The sequence below is a fragment of the Galeopterus variegatus genome, unplaced genomic scaffold, assembly GCF_000696425.1.
Source record: "Galeopterus variegatus unplaced genomic scaffold, G_variegatus-3.0.2 Scaffold16, whole genome shotgun sequence".
Taxonomy (NCBI): domain Eukaryota; kingdom Metazoa; phylum Chordata; class Mammalia; order Dermoptera; family Cynocephalidae; genus Galeopterus; species Galeopterus variegatus.
The window spans coordinates 350173-372675 of NW_007726127.1; the positions used below are offsets into that span (position 1 = coordinate 350173).

Genomic DNA, 22503 nt, shown 5'->3' on the forward strand with positions numbered 1-22503 from the left:
ATTTGGCCGGGGGGGGGGGGGGCTGGGTATCAAGGGTCCATAAACGACCTAACTCTGAAGCTGGGTCTTAAATTTTGCCAGGCAGGTAAGATTTTGAGGAGGCAAATACACTTCTTTGGAAGGGCTAACATTTATATAATCTTCATTATCTTGTCCTCATTCAAGTTTTAAAAATCAGCCAAAGGCTGAATCTTCTAATACTACATGAAACTAAAGAGTCCATTTAAGGCAATTATTTAGATGATTTAGTTTCTCAAAATTTTCATTTAGTCTGAAATGCTTTGATAGTTGAGCCTACAAAAACAAAAAGTGTAGAAAAACAGGGATGATTGATTGAACTCCCAACCTCCCACATGTAGACAATCCAAAAGAATTTAATTCGAGAGGAGGAGAATGCAGAAGTGGACTCATGGAAAATAATTATTCCACCGAGGGTACTATTCTTTACTTAAAAGAGGGAGTGCAAAACTATTAAGAAGAAAAGTTATTTTTTCCTGGCACAATCCACAAAAATTTTGCTATTCATCCAGAAGAAACAGCTCTTCAGTGATTATCATTTTAAACTGCATTGTTACATCCTAAGCTAAGGAGATGTTTCAAAAACCAACATGAGAAATAGTTCCTAATTTTTAAAAGTTGATTCCATTTTAAATGACATGATTCATAGGACTTCGGAAAGTGAAGTTTTCATGAAATACTAAAACTGAATTCAGTGAATCCATGAATTAGGATTCTACACGCGCATAAACACCATTTTTCCTGGCACAAAATTAGGCTATAGGTTGCCGTATTACCTCATTTGAAGGTGAAGAGGATATGAATGCCAAGTCATGCAGGATGAACGGAGAACTCATAGGAAGAGAAAAGGCTGATGTATATTTGCTTTCATCAATTTTCTCTTTAATGTCCTCAAGTAGCATCGCCAACTTGAAGATTTCACCTTCCACTTTTCTAAGTAAACATAAACAAACAGGCATCTTCTGGGGTATGCAGTCAGCATTCTAATTAGTAACAACAGTTCTTGAGTATAGCATTGATCTGTTATTAACGTGGCCTGTCTTCTGGCAGGAAGGATAATGAACACCTGCCCTGACTGGCATCCTGATTTTTCACTCCAGGGTGCTAATCCTCATTTGCTGTCCACTAGCTGTGTTCCTTTGGGTAAATCATTTAATCTTTCTGGGCTTCCAATGTCTTAACTATAACCTGGGATGACAAGACCTTGCTTATCTGGATCTGATGATTTCAAGGTTCCTTACAGTTTAAGAGTTGTGAATCTATGAAAATAATTGTTATGCCAATTAAAAAAGGACTTAAAATATCTGAATAATTTAATTAACAAGCTTTTTCTAATCTATATGAATATACGTACATGTGTATATAAACATACATTTTACCCAGCAAAGAGAATCCATTTCTTTAAATCCTTTACATTTTCAAAAATTACCTTGTAGTAGTCTACGAAGAAAAATCTCAACAAATTCCAAAACAAAAAAATTATACCACCTCCATTTTCTTTTTTTTTTTTTTTTTTTTCCCTTTTTGAGACCGGCCGTACCGCGCTCAGCCAGCAAGCGCTGTGAGCGCACTGGTCATCCCTATATAGGATCTGAACCCACGGCGGGAGCGCTGCTGCACTCCCAGCACCACACTCTCCCGAGTGTGCCATGGGCTCAGCCCACAACCTCCATTTTCTGATTACTAGAAATTAACAACAGAAAGCCCCCTCAAAACCCTATCTAATTAGAAATTTTAACACATCTAAGTAACCTTGGGTTAAATAAAAAAATTAGAGATATTTTACAAGTGGATAATAAATGAGAAAACAGCATATGAAAACCAATGTAATGCAGTTAAAGCAGTGCTCTGAGGAAAATGTATAGTCTTAAAATGCATTATTGGGAGAAAAGTTTAAAAATCAATAAACTAATAATCAAAACAGGCAGAAAAAAAGTGTAAAATAAGCCCAGGAAAAGAAAGGGACTCATAAAGGTAAGCATAAATAAATGAAATTTAAAAGAATTTGATCAATAAAATAAAACATGTTTTCTTTGAAAATATCTATAAAATAAGCCACTGGAAATTCTGACTGAAAAACAATATTAAGAATGAGAAAGAAAAAATATCAAGACCTATCTTAAATCAAAAGGCATTGATCAACTTCATATCAGTTTTAAATCTGATTCTACAGAAATATAAATTACTGAAATTTACTCAAAAAGAGGTAGGAAATATAAAAAGACTAATAACCAGGGAAGAATGGAAAAGAGCCTCAAAAGTCTACTCCCCAAAAGGCACCAGGTCAAGTAGGATTATGGGTGGGTTTTACCACGACTTTAAGTAACAGATAATTCTTATGTTATTTGACTCTTCCAGAACATAAAAAGAAAAGGGAATATTTCCCAATTCACTCTAAAGTTCAACATTAGGATATTTATTAATATATTCTACCACATTAATATATTAAAGGAGAAAAACTAAATAAATTTCTACATCCCATTTGATTAAACATTTCTCTAAATTAAACAGCAATAAAACCCTAATTCTACAAAGCTAGGAATAGAAGGAAACTTTCTTGATGAAGCTTATCTACTTGAACCTATAGCAATGATCATACTTGGGAGAATTCCTGCTACTGTCACGAACATTCGTGAATTCCTGTTACTGTCAAGAATGCTCTCTTTCCCTAGTATTAATTATCCAATATTGTTCCAGAAAACCTAGCAAATGAAATAAAGCAATAAAAAAATGAGATATGTAAGAATTGGAGGGAATAAAAGAAATAAAGTATAAATATTTAGAGGAAAAATCTAATAATATTTTCAGATGCTATGACTGTCATACCTAAAAACTAACACAATCAACTGAAAATCAAAACACTGAGAACAGAATTGCATAAGGTAGCCTAGTACAAGTTAAATATACAATTTTTGACTTCCAGTCAAGATGGCAGAATAGACGGTCCCCAAAGTCATTCTCTCCCACAAATCAACCAATTTACAACAATAAGAAAGTAACAACAGCCAAGCTGGGGCTCCTAGAGCTCAGGAGAAGAGGAAGACAGACCTATGGAGTTCATGAAGGCAGGAGAAGCCACGATGAGAGAAAGAAAAACTGTTTTGAGCCCCAGCTGCATCTAGGCTGGAGCCACTGTGCACACAGAGCAGGAGCCAGCAACAGCCACAGTTGTGCCCTTTGGATGAATTTGCTTGGAGGTGGCAGGGGAGAAAAGGGCCTTGGCGATCCCCAGGATAGCAAGACCACTAATAGAGTTCCCATGGACCCACATAGAAGCGAGGAGCCACAACAACTGAAGAAAAGGAGCCACTCAGAGGCTGGTGAGTCATCCCAAGGGACCGACTCATGGCCTATCCCATGGGAAGTATATGCAGCACCAGTGTTAGGGGAGATAGGCCCACAAGGAGAACACTGGGGCACTACAAGGACAGCTGATCTGCCCCCCTATCAGCAAAGGACCACTCAGATGAGACTGGTCAGGAATATAGAATTGCATGGGTGCAGTTTGATGAAAAGACTCAGGCCCATACCAGAGTTTCGATCTCTCAAGAGCCAGGAGTACTTATAAAGTCAACACTAAAACCTGAGCTGCACAAAAAAACCTTCCCCAGAGAATCAGCAGCAAAGCAACAATCTAGCTCAACCACGGGGCTCAACTGCTGGTCCCCACAGGAAGTTCCCCCATTTTAGCAGTAAGCAAAGGACAACAAATTAGTTCTGGCACAGAGTTTAAATAGTGGGAACAGCAAATAATCTAACACAGAACTGAAAGAAAAAGCAAAGTACCCACAACCAGAGACAAAGTTTCATATTAACTAGTAAAGGTCTCATGTCACCAAAGAACATCTATAACACATAGAAGGACTGGAAGTCCCCTGGGATACCAAGCCAGAAAGTGGGGAGGGTCAGGGGCCTCAGCAATGCCCCCCATACCCCCAACCAATCCTGAAGGTGGGGGATGAGGGCCTCAGCCACACCCCCTCGACTAGCCCAGCAGCCACCACCAAGCCACTGCAGGAAGCACCCCAGGCTCTCCTGGCTGGGGTTGGGGGGGCCTCAGGCCTTGGCCACACCCCTACCTGACATACACAGCCAGCCCAGTGGCAACCACCAAGCTGCCATAGGAAGCACCCCAGGCTCTCCCAAGCTAGGGCAGTGGGGGGCCTTGGTCATGCCCCCCTGATGCATGCAACCAGCCCAGTGACAACCACCAAGCCATCACAGGAAGTGCCCCAGGCTCTTCCAAGCAGGGGCTGTGGGGGAGCCTTGGGCCTTGGCCACACCCCCCCAACACATGCAACCAGCCCAGCAATGACCACCAAGCAGCAGTAAGAAGGGCCCCGGGTTCCTGAGCTGTAGTGGTAGGGGGGCGAGAGCTTTTCCACACCCCCCTGACATCTGCACCCAGTCCAGCAATGACCAAGCCACCTCTGGAATCCCCTGGTCTCCCCTAAGGGAATGAGGGAGGCGTCACAGGCCTCAATCCTGCTCCTCCTCCTCCTCCCTCCTTCTTCCATCCCAGTTTCTTCTCTTTTTCCCTCTCCCCCTCCCTCCCAACTGCTCTGCAATAACATCCTAGGATGTAAAAAATATTAATAAAATTTTGTTTTCTTTAAAAAAAAAATATATATATATATACAATTTTCTATATTTCCTGTGTATCAGTTAGAGAAAACATCTATTGTGAATAGATGTTTCAAAACAGAAACACGGAAAAACTATAAAATAGCTAAGGAATAAACTTAACGAAAAATGTGTAAACTGTAAATAAAGAAAACATGCTCCTGGGTGGGAATAGTCACTGCAAAAATTTTAACTCTTCCCAATCTAATCTACAAATTCAATACATTCCTAAACAAAATCTTCACGGAATTTTATTAAGAACATTTGGTGAACTGATTATAAAGTTCATTATTAAAAGGACTGTGCAAGAATAGCCAAATGAAATTTTAAAAAGGAAGAAATATGTCAAAATATACACTATCATAATTTAAAACTGCAGTTAATGTAGAATAGAAACATAGATCAATGGGATGGAACAGATCCAGTCCCGTATACACAAGCAGTTTCGTGTCTGATAAAAGTGGCTTTTCCAACCAGTGGGTTAAGGTTGCCTATTCAGTATGTGGTGGGACAAAGATTTAAGCATGAAATACCAAAGTGATAATTGAATAAAATGTAGGAAAATATGTTATAATCCAGCAAGCAGAAGAGAATGAAGGCAGGCACAAGGAGAAACTGAAAATTTAAGAGAAAGGAGTGAAATGATGGAGCAAGACTTCAAGGTCGTCGAGAGGGTCAGCCTCAGGACCACGGCTGGAGAGTTTGGAGAGTGAGCGAAGGAAGAAAGAGGAGGTGAAACATGGAGAGTTAGAAATGGAGATGAGACATTTTTGAGGGAATTTGTGATATTTTCCATAAAGCAGAAGACAAGATTGTATGCTGAGAATATTGGGGGGAAGAAAGTGATGGAGGCAGAACCCTATTTCTTGCCCCCTTGGTTTCTTTCTGGTGTTAGTGTGTGAAAGACTCAAACGGCTGTTGGACTACATTCTGACAAGCAAGAGGCAGGAAATCCAAACAAATGCTTTTGCACATTACCTTTTAAAGGTGATAATAAGAAGGTATTAAGAGCACAATATAACAGACATAATGTACAATAATAAACAAAATAATAAGGTAATAAGAGCACAACAGCTGATGGAAACTAGTGATTAGTCAATAAATTTGTCGAATTCTTGCCCCTACAGAAAGCCATCTACTTTAGTCTTTGGACTTGACACTTAGAAGGTTCTTGACATATCGCGAACCCGAGTTGTGTGAGATTCTGCTCATTGATAACGAGAGGACCAGTCTCGAGCTGATCAGCCTTTCCTTATCTTGGGGTGGCTTGAACTGAGTTTTGGAAGAGGCTGGGTCCCTCCCTTGCCCCAGAGTTGAAAGCTACTGCCATATATGGGATATAATTGCAGTTGAAACTTTTGATTTATATCATGCCAGGCACAGTGTGGTTGTAACTAGGATATAAATAAGACACTGCATAACTTTGGTCTTGATGTGCACAGAGGCCTGTCTTTAAAATGACTGCCAAAATAAGAGAGTCATTGGAAAATAAATATCCTTACTCTATTAATTTAAAAATAAGTAGCAGAAACATGTAGAGATCTTTTTTCCCCAGGGGGGAAAAAAAAAAAAAACCCTTGGGAAAAATCAATGTTAAACTCCTTCCTTGCTGTGTAATTACTCAGTACTGAAATAAAGACAAACAGTGGTTCCATTCATTTTGAAAAGGTGAAATCATAACTTGGGGAAAAAATACCTCAGGACACTAGTGCCGAAATATAAACCATTAAATTATTTTGCCATCAGTAGTGATTCCATGTTAAAATGCTATGAATAGAAAGAGCTGAACTTACAAATATTAAGCTTACTAAATGGATTCTTTTAATTCATACCAGGAAATTACATGGAAACGGTCCTAGCCTTGAGTTCTGGAATACATATTAAATTATCTGGAGTGGAGAGATAAGAGCATGGTGCCATAAAAAATGCCAGCTCGGGGCCGGCCCAGTGGTGCACTGCTACAGTGCGCCGCTTGGGAGCGTGGCGGCGCTCCCGCCGAGGGTTTGGATCCCACATACAGACCGGTTCCCGCTCACTGGCTGAGCAAGGTGCAGGCGCAACACCAAGGGTTGCGATCCCGTTGCCGGTCCCAGTCCGGTGCAGGTGCGACACTGAGGGTTGCGATCTGTTGCCGGACACGAAAAAAGACAAAAAGGAAAAAAAAAAAAAAGCCAGCTGGAAACGTCAGTGTGAGTGTGCAGCCAAGTTTCTCATGTGAGTTAACTCAGGAATCATTTGATTTTAAGCTTTAACAGTTTTCTTTTATCAGGATTTGTGGGTCCCTCACCCAACACTAATCAACCTTATAATGATCCTCTTCTGCTCACTGCCACTCAGAATTGTCAGTGGATGAGAAATGAGAAAAGAAAAAAGAGGGACAGAAGAGAAGAAGTGGAGAGAAATAGGAGAGGAAAAAGCTGAGGAGAGGAGAGGAGACACTTGTGGAGAAGAAGGCCCTCTGCGGTTAGCATGTGAGCCTTTCTAGGGTTTTCTTTTTTCTTTCTCTTTCTTTTTTTTGGTCGACTGGCTGGTACTGGGATCCGAACCCTTGCCCTTGGTGTTATAACACCACGCTGTAACCAACTGAGCTAACCGGCCAGTCCTCTAGGGTTTTCCTGTGCTCTTATGGGTCTCAGAACCAACTATAATGACATCCAACAACATGCACAACAGGGTCACAATAGCTCTACCCCAGGAGATAAGTGTTCATTTGGGAGCTCCATCTGGGTCAGTGCCCAGTACAGGGCTTGACACACAGGAGGTATTCCATTCTACTTGTGGCCTGAGGTGATACAGTTTTTGCTGACCCTAGACCAGTGGCTCTCCAAGCACTAAGAGAAGGAGAAGGAGATTGCCTTTGACCCTTTCTGCTTACACAGTTTAAACCTGACCTTTCTGGATCAAAGTCACCAACAGTCAAGGATTCATGCTTGTGGACTTGCTGTTGCAAAGTCAGATGCTCCTCCTTGGTGGCCAGAAACTCCTGCTCCAGCAGTTCAAGGTGTCCCTGCAGTTTCTCCAGGACCTGTAGCAGTGAAGTCACTGGAATCATTCACATGTAAGCCTGTGCATGGAGTTGTTTTCCCAAAAATACAATGTAGGTGTACTCTACAGTAGTGTCAATGAAGCCACCACACTTCTCCTGGAAGAGTCTGACACCTAAAATTTAGACAGCCCAAGAGCCATCTCAACATTCACAATACCCTCATAGCACACAGCTAAAAAGCACAATTATTTCTGATGTCTCTTTCAGAACCCTCTCAGAAGCCTCTGAACTTCCTTAGTGGGACGTTTATAATCCTGTATATTTGCAGAATGATTTTTAGTTTACAAAGCACTCTCCCATTCCTTATCGTACTTAATGCATGCATCAATACTGTAGCTGTTGCAAAATAGATTTTATTATCCCAGCTTTACAGAGGAAGAAATTGGAGCTTTGAGAAGTATGTCTGAAGCCACACAGATCTTAAGGAACTAAAGTTAGAGGGCCTGGGTTGGAGTCTGTGGGCAGGTGGAGGGTGAGATGGGGAAGGAACAGCAGGAAGAGTTAGCCAAAGCTGCGAATGGATCTTCCAGATGTCACCACGTGCAGCCTCATGCAGATGGAAGTTTAAACTGTACACATCAAGGTCACATCTTGAAGATGTATAGAGGCTTCCACCTCACGTCCGCAGTCACTAAACATTCCCTGAGCACTGCCTGTGTCTGGCCCTGACAGAAGTGTGAGATGCAAAAATTGTACCAGGCATAGTCCATGGTTTTAGGGATTTTATTCCTTTGAGAAAAGAGACTAGATTAGACTACTCTGCCAAGGTTCAATGGAAGAAAGGAGACTCAAGTCAGGCTTAATAGATGCTCAGAAGGTCCTAGACCAGGCAGTATCCATGAAAGCAGATAAGAAAGAATGAATTGGAGAGAGAATGACAAGGGCAGGAGTATAGCACAGTGGGGTTACAGGGTCAGACACAATAGGGTTCAAGTTCAGACTCTATTACTAACTGTATGATTTTAGTCAAGTTGAACTCTCTAAGCTTCAGTTTTCTCATCCGTAATTTAATGAGATAATGCATGGTGCTAGGAGCATGGTACATACTCAATAGATGGTAGCTGCTATTATTATTAATTCTTACTAATATGAAAAATGAATAAACAAGAGCCTGGAAACATATTGCTATAAAAACGGCCACTGTGGTAGATGTTTTCCATTCCCCTGCCTGGCAAGATTCATCCTCCATTTTTCTCTGTGCCCCAGCCAGGAGGCTGACCTTCAATGGACTACATCAACAGGCTCCCTTCTGCCCCGGCTTCTGTTATTTCCAGTCAATGGAAAGCAATGGCAGGAGAGGAGTTGGAGAAAAATGTGGCAGGAATCTTTATTTCCCTGATTTCCTCCTCCCCACGTCATCATGGATTGGCTGTGTCCCTCTACCAAAAGCTGCAAAGCTTGTCAGCTACTCCTACAGCTATAGCTACTCTCTTTAGGCTCCAGGACCTGCTTTTCCTCTGTTCCTTCAGGCCTCAGGGTGAAGTAGCTCCCCACTACTCCTTCCACGAGGTGATTTTCCATCCTTATTGGTTTCCCTTAACCTTGCCCACGCCTTTGTAAAACAATGCCTTTATGAAATTCTTTTCAATTAACCCCTTCAAGTAAGCCATCTGGTCTCTGACGGCACCCTGACTGATACTATTCTATGTTCCGCTAGTTCCCCAAATCCTGGCTTTTCGGAGATCTTGTTTATCTATTATATATTCCTTAACCCCTAAAATCTGGCTTACAGATTTACCGCTTCATTGAAACCAGGATTGTCAGGGACCCTTATGACCTCTTAGTTGCCAAATCCAATGAACATCCTATTTTCCTTTCTTACTTGAACATGTCTCATGTGGCCCGCACCTTCCTTCTTAAAACCCTCTTTTCTCTTGGTTTCTAGAGTTCTGCTCCTCCAGGTCTGCTTCTGATCTTTTGGGTCTTTCCTTTGTGGACCTCTCTCTCTTCTTTCACCTGCCCTCTGGTTGCTATTTCCCGTGAGTCTTTCCTTGGCCCTCTTCACTTCTCACTCCGCATGTTTTGCCTGGACAATCTCCTCCACCCCACAGCTTCAACTCACAACTATGCTCAAATCTACGTTTCTGGCCCAATGACTCTGAGGGCCAGATCTATTGCTCTAACTGGGCCTCTCCACTTGGATATCCTATAGGGACCTCAAACTCAAAATGTCCCAAACTGAATTTGACATCTTGTCTCCTGCCTGCCTTCCACACCCATTCTGAACTGGATCCTCCACTTTTATTCCTGACCTTGGTCACCCAAGCCAGAAATCCAGAACTCATCCAAGCCTCCTCCCTTCCTCTGTTCACTCCTTTCAACTTGCCACCACTTTCTTAAACTCCTAGATTTGTCCCCTCTGCATCCTCATTGCCAGCCCTGGGTCAGGCCCGCATAACTTGTTGCCTGGATTATGGCTTCCTAACCAATCTCTGTGCCTACAGTCTTGCTCCCATGGTGCTTGCCATTTCTCTGCTTTAAGTCACTCACTGTTGCCCTATCACTCAACCTCAGGGTAAAATCTAAGCTCCTGAGCATTTTCTACCAGAACATTTCCACTCCCACCACCTGTAGAGAAAATATGGTGCTATAAAGTCATTTGTATTTACCCATGTCAAATTCCCTAATGAAGATTTTAAAAACTGGATAAAATTCATTACCAGCCTCCTGTCTTGCAGATGACAGAGAGAGTCCTGTTTTATTCTTTTGGAAAATTCTTGTACCTGCAGTGATAAAATGCAATCATTAATGGCATGGTGTCTCGTGTTTGAATTTGGTTATGTCTATTGTTTATAACAAGCTTTAAAAGTATTACTTTAGTCTTCAGTTGGTCTGTCTGTTCTTTTAACTTCTGACACATCTGTTTCCCTTGGAATATCTTTTGAAATATGTAGGAAGAGCTTGAGGAAGGGTCTTTCTGAAAGGTCGATGACAACTTAAAGAGACTTGTCTCAGCTTCAATTCCTACACAAGAAAGAAGAAGTTCAGGCTACCATTCGTCTTTTCACAGTTTTATTAAGTTTTATTACCTTCTGAAAACAGAAGACTGTGGCAGTCACCCCCACTTGCTGTTTTAAAAAAAAGTTTTCAAAACATATATGTAAATCAAAGAAGTTTTAAAATGCTAGTAGTACCTGTGAGAAGTTCTTCATGGATATGTCCTGCAGGCTCCATCTGCACAATTAAAGGATAAGAAAACATTACTGCTGATACGATCAATGACACCATTAGTCAGAATGACCCAGTGTGTTCTGGTCATCATGGAGGCAGCCCAGTGTTGTGGTCAAGAGCCAGGTCCCTGAGGCTGAGGTCGAATTCCACTCTGACACTTATCTGTGGGGTGACCTGGGCAATTGCAAGCTTCAAATCTGTTGGTGGTAAGATGGGGATAGTGACAGAACCTACCTCAGAGGGTTGTTATGAGGATTGACTGTCAAATGTTTACCATGATATCAGGCATGTGGTGAGCATTCAACAACACGTTAGCCTCATTACTATTGTATTTGATACCAGTATGTAGAATACACAAACGTTTCTCCTAAAACCAGACCGTCAGCCCCATAAGGGCAGGGACCATCGTTGTTCTTGTCACCAGCTGTGTTGATGGTGCTCTCACTGACACCAAACACATGACAGCCATACTCTAGAGAACAACACAGTATGCGTTAATTTCCACGCTGTGTGTCAAGATAGTGACTGTTTTCTGCTCACCATGGGCTAACTGGACAGGGGTTGAAATTCCAGAGTGATTCACCTTGAGGGTCTTCCCATTGTTCCCAACACATAAGACACAGAAACACACTAGTGCTGAAGAGCTAAATGGTAGTAATCACTATAGACTACAGTCATTATGACTAGCTCAAGTACATTAGAGGTGTGTAATCTACAGGGTCTAGTTCTCCAACCTGAACTGACAGGACTGGAAAAAAATAAGACCCCTGACTTCAAACTCCCACTACCAGAGAGAGATGAGCCTGCTATCCATTCTGCTCCTACTAACCATGGGACACTGAGAACTGGGCACAACAGGAATGTTCTCCTGTCAGCAAAACGAGGAACCCTGAGGTCCGGCCCCGTGGCGCACTCGGGAGAGTGCGGCGCCGGGAGCGCAGCGATGCTCCCGCTGTGGGTTCGGATCCTATATAGGGATGGCCGGTGCGCTCACTGGCTGAGCGTGGTGCGGGCGACACCAAGCCAAGGGTTGCGCTCCCCTTACGGGTGGCAAAATAAATAAATAAATAAATAAACGAGGAACCCTGAGACTTCCCAATACCACAGTCGTGTAGATTTCTCCAAGACTTAGGGAAGCATCCCAGTCATGGCCAGGTGGGCTACTGCCTCCAGGTGTGTATGGGGGAGGGGAGGTTCTGCTCAAACTTCACAGAGCATTCAGTTGAAAGAGAGGGGAGTTGGAGCACGAGGGGTGGAAATGGAAACAGGAAGACAGTGTTGTTCAGTTCAGGATGCCCTTCATATAAGGCTTGAGAGAAAGATCAGATAGTCCCAGCAAAGTGCCAAAGAACTAACATGTTTACTTTGATTATTAATGTGAATTTATGTTCCTACTGAACCTCTAACCATCAGTGAGATCCGGAGCCTCATCATGTGGGGAAGTTAGATGGGGAATGAGAAGATGGGGTAAAAGAAAAGGGGAAACAGCATAAATTAAGCATTAACAAAGTTTTGTACTAAATGTCTCTCAATATAACAAGTTTGATATATGTCATTAAAGATCTTAATTCATGGATGGCCAGTTAGCTCAGCTGGTTAGAGCAATACCTTGTAACACCAAGGTCAACAGTTCAGATCCCTATACCAGCCAGCTGCCCCAAAAATAAATAAATAAATAAAGATCTTAATTAAACTCTATTTTATATATATATATATATTTTTTTTTTTTTTTGTCCTTTTTGAGACCGGCCGCACCGTGCTCAGCCAGTGAGCACTGTGAGCACACCGGCCATCCCTATATAGGATCCGAACCCGCAGTGGGAGCACTGCTGTGCTCCCAGCGCCGCACTCTCCTGAGTGCGCCACGGGCTCGGCCCTCTATTCAATATTAATAACAAAGGGCGTAATATATGTAAGACACAAGCCTGGGGGACGTTAAGCAATGGAAAGATGAAAACAGGTTGCTTCCCTCCAGAGTCCCCAAATCTAGTGGAACAAATAGATAACTCCAAATTATTATGATCCAAAGCAGGCCAAGATACACGCTCTGACAAAAGTACTAAACAAACAGGGATTAAAAAGACTGTGACTTGAGGAATCTCAAAAGTCCTGTGGCCCAAGGGGGAATTGAAGGAGACCATGAAAACAAGCAGTTCTTCGGTAAGTAGATAGGATGCTGCCTGAAAAGTAGGAGCTCAGAGAGTTCAGGGCCTGCGAAGAGGAGCAGGAGCAGCCAGACAACTGAGGACAACTCCTAGGGGAGGGAAGCTAAGTTTAGAAGGCTAGGATAAAGTTTTAAAAAGGGAGGGGGGGGCGGGGAATGGGGAAACCCAAATTCCAGCTTGAGGAACTTGGATTTTATCCTCTTTTGCGTTTTTGTCAGTCCAGCCCCTGATTCTTCTCATGAGGACACCCACTGAGCTTCTGAGAGGTCTAGTCTCACCCAGGGTGACCCAGGGGGCTGAATGAAACCTCAGAACTAGAACCAAGCTCCATGCGCTCTCCAAAAGCCCACACTGATAGAGATGAGCAGTGGCCCCAATTACATATTTATAGGAGACTAGTTTCATTTACCTGTATTTGTTGTGAAGGTTCAGTAATTTTCTTTTTCGGCTCTTGCTGTTGTTTTTCAACACAATTTGACCAGGACATGGTTTCTAAAATATTTTGCGTAAAAGTTGATTTATCTCCCAATTTAGGAGAAAAGCTGGCTTGTTCAGTTATTATAAGTGGTTTATTAATTATGTTATTTTTAGGAATTTTCACTTTGGGAGCAACCTTAGAGAAATCAGGGAGCTGGTAATGAACTTGACCTAGGCCATATTTGAAACCGATGCCTGAACATGCTTTTCCAGTCTGCTGTTTCTGGGGTGCCTGCCCTTGGCAACATTTTTGCTTATCACTTGCACTCTTGATTTTAGTTAGAAAATCTGAATTTTCTTGATGGCTGCTAGATCCAGCAGCCACTGGCTCTTCTAAATCAGAGGTATTTTCTTCTGTTGTGATTGAAGAACAACTAGGTTTATTGCTATTTTCACCATCCCTTTTGGGGTTGAGTTTGTCAGTGAGTTCTGGGGTTTGTTCTTTTGGCCAAGAGTTCTTAACATAACATGAAAAAATATTTTTCATAATAGCTGCTTCATCAAAACTGTCAGCATTAGAGTCCCCTGGGAGAGTTTCACAGTCAATGCCTTGACCTCTTAAGAATTGCTCTTCGGAAAGATGATGGAGTAAAATATCAGAAATGTTTGACTTTGAAGGGTCTCCTTTATTAGCTGGAATATGAAGAGTTGCAGGGCATTGTTTCTTTTTATCATGTTTTTTGTTGACAGCATTTTCAGTATTTTTATCCAGAGTCAGGGCCCTAGCTGTATTTCTGCAAGTCTGATTACATGCAGCTTTTTCTTGAGGGTCATCTCCTGTTAAAATAATTTGATTTGAGATATCAAGGATGTCAGTTTTTGAGGTAAAAGTGTAATCACTGCATATCTTAATTTGGGAGAGGTCCCCATCATAAGGCAAATCCTCCTGTTGCTTACAGGTTGTATCTTCTGAACTATCAGCTTCATCCATGTTTGCGCAGCCTGATCTCTTGTCCTCTGCTGCCTGGTCTTGGTGTTCTTAATGGTGACAGTAGACTTTCTGGTTTTCATTGATTGTCTTCATTATGGGTCCTATTCTGGAAATGAGAACGGCTTCATTGTTAAATATGTGAGAATAATGTATGAAAGTATGCTTATCCTGACACTGATGCCAGAACAAAATGGATGTTTTTCATTTGGAGAAATTCAGTTTATAAATGAGAAAGCAGAAGTCTCAGCCAAGAGCTAACCCATCCAAAATACTATGGAATAGTAGAAGAAAAGACGGGCTTGTTAAAATTTTCATTCATTACATTTTGAGGTAGACATTCGTCTATCATTAGTGACCAAACATTTATCAACTTCTCTTAGGAAATACTATTTGGAGTTTGTTCTCCCAAAATAGGAGTTTGGGATGCAAGTAAAGGATTGATTTTATAAGCCCCGTGGATCTGGGGCTTTATGTGGATCTTGTGGATCTTGTCCACACATCACTGACAGGCCTCTAAGTCATGTGGCACTAAAAGCTGACTCTGCTCAAACCTAACCACCCATCTTCTCTGTTCTGGTGCTTTTTCTCCTGATCCTACAGACATTCTGGTCCCTTCTCTGGATTTTCTCATGTATGTCCGAGAAGGGCAGAGAAGGACTGACAGAACTATGACCAAGGGACAAACAGGCCTTTCGAACACTTGGAGGTCAGTCTGCAGCCAAACAACCCTCATAATTAGGACCCGGGCAGGAACAGAGCCAGAGAGGCTGTCCTTCCATCAGCAATCCTGACCAGCTGCCACAGCCCAGATGGCAGTCTGGTGGCAGCAGAGTATCTTGGGGATACTCCTGAAAATGGTCAGAGCAAAACCAGCTGCCATTTGATATGAGTCCTTTCTCTTTTTTTTCAAACATAATTTAAAACACTAATTTAGATATCTCTTCTCAATTTGTGAACTTTCAGGACACTCCTTAGAAGTAGTAAAATTATCTCAAGATTCAAGTGGAGGGCTGCCCCGGTGGCGCACTGGAGAGTGCGCCGCTTGGGAGCGCGGCGGCACTCCCACCGAGGGTTCGGATCCCATGTGGAGACCGGTTCCCGCTCACTGGCTGAGCGCGGTGCGGGCGTGACACCGAGGGTTGCGATCCTGTTACCGGTCACAAAAAAAGACAAAAAGAAAAAAAAAAAAAAAAGATTCAAGTGGAGTACCTGAGGCTCCGTCCCACCAGGAGCACCAGCCCAGCACTGCTGTTTACAAGCCCAGGGCAACCACAGCTGCTGGCCGGCCTCCCTTGCCCATACAATGACAGGGTTGGGTGAGGGATATCTGAGGTCCTCTCTCCATCCAAATTTTTATGAGTCTATAAACTCGTGATTTATTAGATAACCTCAAAAGCAAAAATAACATGTTTGGCAAAAAAAAAAAAAGCTAAATTTTCTAAGAGAAAAGGAGTACAAACTAAATGTGGTAAAGGCATCTGAGAAACATTGTGCAAAAATTTTAATTTATAGATACATGCCAGTGTTGAAGAACCCAAATCAAAGAGATGCTCTATTGAGAGAGAGAAAGAGAGACTATAACTGCAGGATTTTAAAAAATCGTTTATGGAGGCTAATACTTACTATGAAGAGGTACATCTTCATGAACAGAATTACAGGCTACTCCAACCCAAGTTGAAGAATTGAGGGGAAATGCTTCTCAGGAAAGTCAAAAGCACAGTGGGCAAGCAGGTGTTGGGAGACCTGGGTTTGAATTCCAGCTTCTTCATCCATCAGCTGTACATCATCTAGAAAGTTATCTAACTTTTCTGTATCTCAGTTTCCTCTTCTGAAAAATAGGAATAGTAATACCTAGTTCACAGGATTGCTATATAATCCCATGAGATGATGCATGTAAAGCCCTTACTATAGTGCTTGGCACAGAGTGAGAATTTGATAAATGATAGTTTGAAAATGAAAAACAAAGCCATACCCCATAAATATATACAACTGAATGTTAAAGTAAAAAACAAAACAACAAAGCCAATCTTTGTGTTGGAATACTGAAGAATGCCCAGGTACAGAAAATTAGGCATTCCTTATCTGTAGGGAAATTTAAAAGATAAAGAAAGAAATTGCATTTATAAGACATAATCTATAAAAGAGTCTTAAAACTATTTATAAAATCCACCTGTAAAATGAATATATTGTTTAAAGGTGAAAAAATCATGGCTGGCCCATGGCTCACTCGAGAGAGTGTGGTGCTGATAACACCAAGGCTCCAGGTTCAGATCCCATATAGGGATGGCCAGTTAGCTCACTGGGTGAGCGTGGTGCTGACAACACCAAGTCAAAGGTTAAGATATCCTTACCGGTCATCTTTAAAAAAAAAAAAAAAAAGGTGAAAAAATCACTAAATAATTTTAAATAAAACATTGTCTGATTTTTGAGACAAAAAGAGTATCTTTAAATACCTACAGAGAATTAAGAAAAAGAAGACAAATTCTAGTTTTGCAGGACTTTTAATGGCCCAAGCTACAGCCACAAAGTCATCCTCATGCTTTCCTTGTATTTTGAGGTACTCATTGCTGAGCTCCAAGCCCTTCTAATTAAGAAAAGACCCGTCGTTGGCTAGATCCCAGTTTTTAAAATATTATTCCATTTAAACTAAGATTTGATTTTTGCTATGACTCCTAAGAGAGGCACCACCAAGATAAGCCAGAAGCCTGAGGAACTTTCTCATTACACACAGGAAAACAGCTTCTGTTATTATTATTGTTATTATTAGTACTTTGTGTACATGTAAAATATCAAGAGGATTTTTTCTGGAAAAGGACAATCCACATTCTTAGCATTGTAAGGGGCCCCTTACAGGTAGCTGAAAGGAACTGGAACATATTCCCATGTCAACACCCAGCTCAATCTTGGAATCTGAAGGCACATTGAAAGAGATTCCGGTCAGAACCCCACAGAACCTTTCTGTAGAACCTAATTTGCCTTACTGATGTCAGGTGAATACATCTGGAGCCCTGACTGTTATGCAGCTATATTGGCCATTATGTGCTCAGCAACAGCTCAGAAGCCACTCTGAGAATGAACACTTTGAGCAAACAAGACCAGGACATCACAGTGACCCAGCCTGTGAAAAGCCTTCAGTCAGGGCCCTGAGCAGGGATGAACAGCAAGGTGATTACTATGCTGACAGCTATTCCCTGTGTGGTTTACTTTATTATGAAGTCTAAATTTGGTGCTGACGTGCTAGCCTAAGCTCACTAACTTGCCTATTTAAGAGAGGGAGATAACCATGGCTGGGATGACTAGGAAACTGCTGGAATTAATTAAGAATGTCTATAGATAGGAAAACCGAAACTCCTTAGTGGTCAGAGGCCAAAGATGGTCAGTGAATCATCATTTCTGGCTGGTAGGTTATTTTTCTTCTATTTGCTAAGCTTGTTTAGTGATAATACAGTTTTACATATTGGAGAACTGGTTTCATCACCAAAGAAAAACTGTGGGGCCATGTGCCAGTGATGATCTCAGGACCTCATCCCCGATACCCTCTGCTCTATGTTTAGACTTCTGCTAGCCAGGCAAACTAGAGAGGATTATATGACCCTGAAGCAGAGGAGACAGTAGTCATTGCTTCTACCCACCAATACCCACCTCCCTGCACTAAAGCACCAGTTAGCAAAGCCACAGGATACTGGTAGGCCCTAAATCCCACACTTCTAAGATAAACCCTATTGACTTTGCAATGACAGTAAGAATGGACTGTTGGAGGCAATGATTCAACAATCCAAATTCTTCCTACTACTTTATGTATTTGTTATTTAGAATGTGAATAGATTACAGTTAGGAGCTTTAAGTATATGATCCATCGATATTTTATACTGCACAAAGCAATGTGCTGCTCTAAGTCTCTAACCAACACAATGCTACCGTCAACACAAAGAGGTAAAAACAGTGACAGTAACAATAGAACTCACCCACATCTCGGGGTCTCGACATCACAGAGTGAACAAGTTGAAGGGTCTTGCAACACAGATGAACAATCCTTTAACTCCAAATTATCTTCTCTCTTTCAATAGTTGGAAGTTCACTGCAATTGAATAATAGAACAAAAATGGAGCTTCAAAATCAGTGTGCCTGCTTCTTCTGGGCTCCTTTAACTGCAAGTAATCAGCTTTGAAGACTACACAGGGAACTTCTGGTGTGATCTAAACTTTGTCCTTTTTTTTTTCAGTCTTCTAAGAGCATTCAAAAACACTTGGTTTGACTCTTGTTTTAATTTACACATCCTCTCCCTCTATTCCAAGCTCGGGATTTCTATTTACCCGTGAAAGAAAATAGGAGATGACTGAGAACAATATGTTCTAGGCCACGCCCAAAGGTCAGGTATTCATGGATTTTGTATCCAGTGTATGGTGTTCCTAGATTAAAATACTTTCAAAGGTAACATGATACAGGTCCCCCCTGCAATGACTGCATTTGATTACACTCTAGTAATCCTATCCGCTAACTTTATCTCAGAAATGTGGGGTGCCCACAAATGCAGTGTCTGTAACTGTAACCATATATCATTCAGAGTGGCAGTCTGGCTTTGTTCTGTTACTGTGAAGAGGCAGAAGGGAGACACTGTGATGGAGCAACAAATCAATCCAAGATTCCCTCGAGAGCCAGACGGATGTATTATTTATAGTCAGTCCTAAAGTCCTTCGGTGAGTGTGCGCGAATTTGGTGACCAGCTGTTACAAATTTATTATCCTGAAACTATTTTAAAAGTCAGGGGAAAAAAATCTTTAAAACTGTGAGCAAAGCAGTGTTTGGAGAAGCTTCCTCTTGGTGTTTTACCAGGAGACATCACTTGTTTTTCTTGCTCTTTGGGAGCTAAGCACCATCTTTTAATATAGTTTTCCCGTGGATGTGGCCGTGTAATCATCAGAGATTGTCTAGTTTATACCGTAAACCATGGACCTTTGCTGTGCTTTGGGAACATTTAGAAAACACTTGCCAATTGATTTTCTGAAAACGATTCTAATGATAAACTTTAAAACACACTGGTTTAAAAAAGTAGAAATTTTTTAAAAAATGCCTCATCCCTGAAACTTCTCTATCCTTCCCTAAACTTTCTAGCTTAAGTTTGGTGACCTCTACCTAGAGATAAGAAGGGCCAGAATATTTTAGGAAAACCTTTTGTCCTTTTCTAATTCTTCTTCTCTCTCCCACCCTCTACCACTTCCTAAAAAAAGAATATTGATTTGAAATTATAATTTTTAAAAGATAATTAATAAAATATCAAAAGTATTGTACATTGATGCCTAATCTATGCTCTTCAAAATGATTTGTAAAAGTTATGACTTTGATAAAAAGCCTATCCTTGCATTAGAAAAAAAAAGCTAGAGGATGAATTCCTAAAATATCTATGTGATAGGATAACAGATAAATTTTATTTTCTTATTAGAGTTGTTCCTTCATTTATTAAGCAAATATTTATTAAGCATACCTATTAGGTGCAAGACACTACGCTAGGTCCTGGAATTAAATGGAAATATACATAACAATTAGAAGTGTGGACTTTAGTACCTGACTGAATTTGTAGCTAGGCTCCGCTATCGCTAGCTGTTTAATCTCAGCAAATTGCTTAACTTTTATGCTTCTCAGTTTGCTCATCTGTAAAATGGGGATATTAACAGCATTACCACGTAGGATTGTTATGAGGATTACATGAGTTGATTTTTTAACTCAACACTTATATAGCCTTTATTATGTGCTTGACACTGTTCTAAATACTTTACAAATGTTAATTCATTAACTGCATGCAAAGGATTTAGAATATTGTGTATTACTATAAATGGTGGTAAGTGCTATGAAGGATAGGAAGAGACTGCTGGGAGGAAGGATATAAGAAGGGAAGGACAAATTTTCTTCATACAGGATAGGCTGGGAAGGGTTCTCTGAGGATGTGCATGTCCAACTGGAGCCTGAGGATGCAAAGCCAGCCATGCGAAGAGTTGGGGCAGTGTGTTCTGGGCTGAGGGGACATGTGTGCAGAGGCCCAAGGATGGGAGAGAACTTTGTGTGCTGGGGAAGCTGAAAGGAGCTAGCACGGTGGTGGCAGTGAAGATTAAAGAATGAGTGTGTTCAAGACATAAGACATATTTTGGAGGAAAAACAACAGAACCTGGTAAAGTGCTTTCGTGAAAGTGTGTGAAGGTGAGGGAGGAATTAATCATGACTCCTTGGTCATGCTTTCTTGTATTTTCCAAGTATTTTAGAATAATGATCACTCAAATCAATAAGAAAATGACCCCAAAGAGCAAAGGGCATGAATTAGCAGAAAAAGAAATACACATGACACTTAAAAATATAAAAAGACAGTTATTTCAACAAATGATAAGATGATCACCTTTGTTAGAGCATGTTGTTCTAGGTTTCAAACATATTTGTAGACAACTTATGTTTACTGAGTACTTATAAATCACATGCCATATTTGGCTAGACTTCATGCAGGCACCTAGTCCTTCTGGGGCTCCAGGTCTAGGAAAAAACAAATTGTGCAAAGGAGAACAGAGTCAGACCATGTGTGGAGAGGGTGAAATGTGTCCTCATCTACCTGATATGAACATACACTTTCCATTAGGGCACCAAGACAACTGTTTTGTCTGGGAGATGTATGTTGGCCAAAACCTCAGCCTTCCCATGCACATTTTGTACCATATATATAGTCCTTTGTATGGTGCTAGCAAATTGAAAGATGCTCTGAACTCTTGAACTGGATGCAGTGAATACAGTAGCCTGCCCTCACCAGATGTCTGCATATGTGGGTGTGCACACATGCATATGCACACGTGTTGTTCTCACGCATGTAGGCTCACAGAAGGAGTCTTCTGGTCTTCATGCACAATCACTACATTTATACTTGACAGAAGAGACGCCTTCTTCCTGTGAAGCCTGGATTCTCTTGCTCACAGGAGGGAAAGCAATCTTTAACAATTTCTTGGCATCAATTAATATGCATTTCAGAATTTAAATAAGATTCTTATTTGCTCATCTCATCACAATTCCTTCTTTGAAGAGTCACATTTCTCTTCTCTATAGTCTTCTTTTATGTAAAGAAGAAAATGAAATGAGAACTAAAGGTTCATAAAACAATGAGCTGCAGAAGACATTAGAGATCACCCAGACCAATACCCTCATCAATGCAAAAGTGCTCTGAGGAGCAGAAAGAGGGAATGGCTTGCCCAGGAAGAGCACTCTTCCTGGAAGTAGTGTAGAGCCGTGCACATGACTTCATTCCCTGGAGACAGTAGGACAAGAGTTTGAATCCTGGTAGTGCCGCTTCCTAGCTTCACAATTTCGGGCAAGTTACCTAAATTCTCTGACTTATTTTCCTACTTTGCAAAATGGTGATGACAACCCCACTTCAAGAAATAACACATTTACTTAGACCAGATCTGTCATTCCAATAAATGGCAGCCATTACTATGGAGCCAAAATCCTTATGCTCCGTGAATCTTCTTCCACCCTCACTCCAATATGAACAATCCTGATGAACCAGTTATATATTTGGAAATCTATGCAGACAGTAATGCTCTCTAAATAAATGTGACATGTTGGAGTTAGATTACGCTTTAATGTATGCGTAGGGTTTAGAACAGTACCTGGCACATAAAGTCATAAACACTAGCTTTAAAAAAAAATTATTAACAATTACATAAAATCTCTCAGTATTTCAAAATTTTAGCTTTTTAGTCAGTTTGTGTGGTTTTATATAGGAGATAAGTATTTGAAATGTAAATCTGTTGTAAACTATGCCATGGTAGAAAGATAATAGCTATCAATACTTCCCTAATCCTTTCCTTGTAAAAAGCACAAAGGTTTTTAAATAGTAATAAATTAGACCCCGCAATATGATTATGAAGTAAATATTACCTAATCCAGTACTAAAATGCCAACTTTTATTGGACAGTATTGGCTGCTACATTAAAATACCGGAAGTGATGACCATAACATTTAGTCTTTTAAGATAGGCTTGTATAGGCTTGATAAACATTATTAATTAAGACTCAACACCTGGGTGAGGTATTTCTTCA

General features: G+C 41.0%; 1 protein-coding gene across 1 annotated transcript in view; it reads right to left on the minus strand.

Annotated features, from left to right (window-relative positions):
* The window catches only part of AKNAD1 (AKNA domain containing 1), a 31934-nt gene extending 17503 nt beyond the window's left edge, over positions 1 to 14431 (minus strand). Inside the window, exons 1-6 of the mRNA XM_008566284.1 lie at positions 13433 to 14431; positions 10822 to 10861; positions 10503 to 10651; positions 10348 to 10410; positions 7533 to 7666; positions 795 to 951 (exon numbers count right to left, since the gene is read on the minus strand). Coding sequence (XP_008564506.1) covers positions 795 to 951; positions 7533 to 7666; positions 10348 to 10410; positions 10503 to 10651; positions 10822 to 10861; positions 13433 to 14431 — 1542 coding nt within the window. The remainder of the gene's footprint in view (positions 1 to 794; positions 952 to 7532; positions 7667 to 10347; positions 10411 to 10502; positions 10652 to 10821; positions 10862 to 13432) is intronic.
* Positions 14432 to 22503: the final 8072 nt, after the last annotated feature.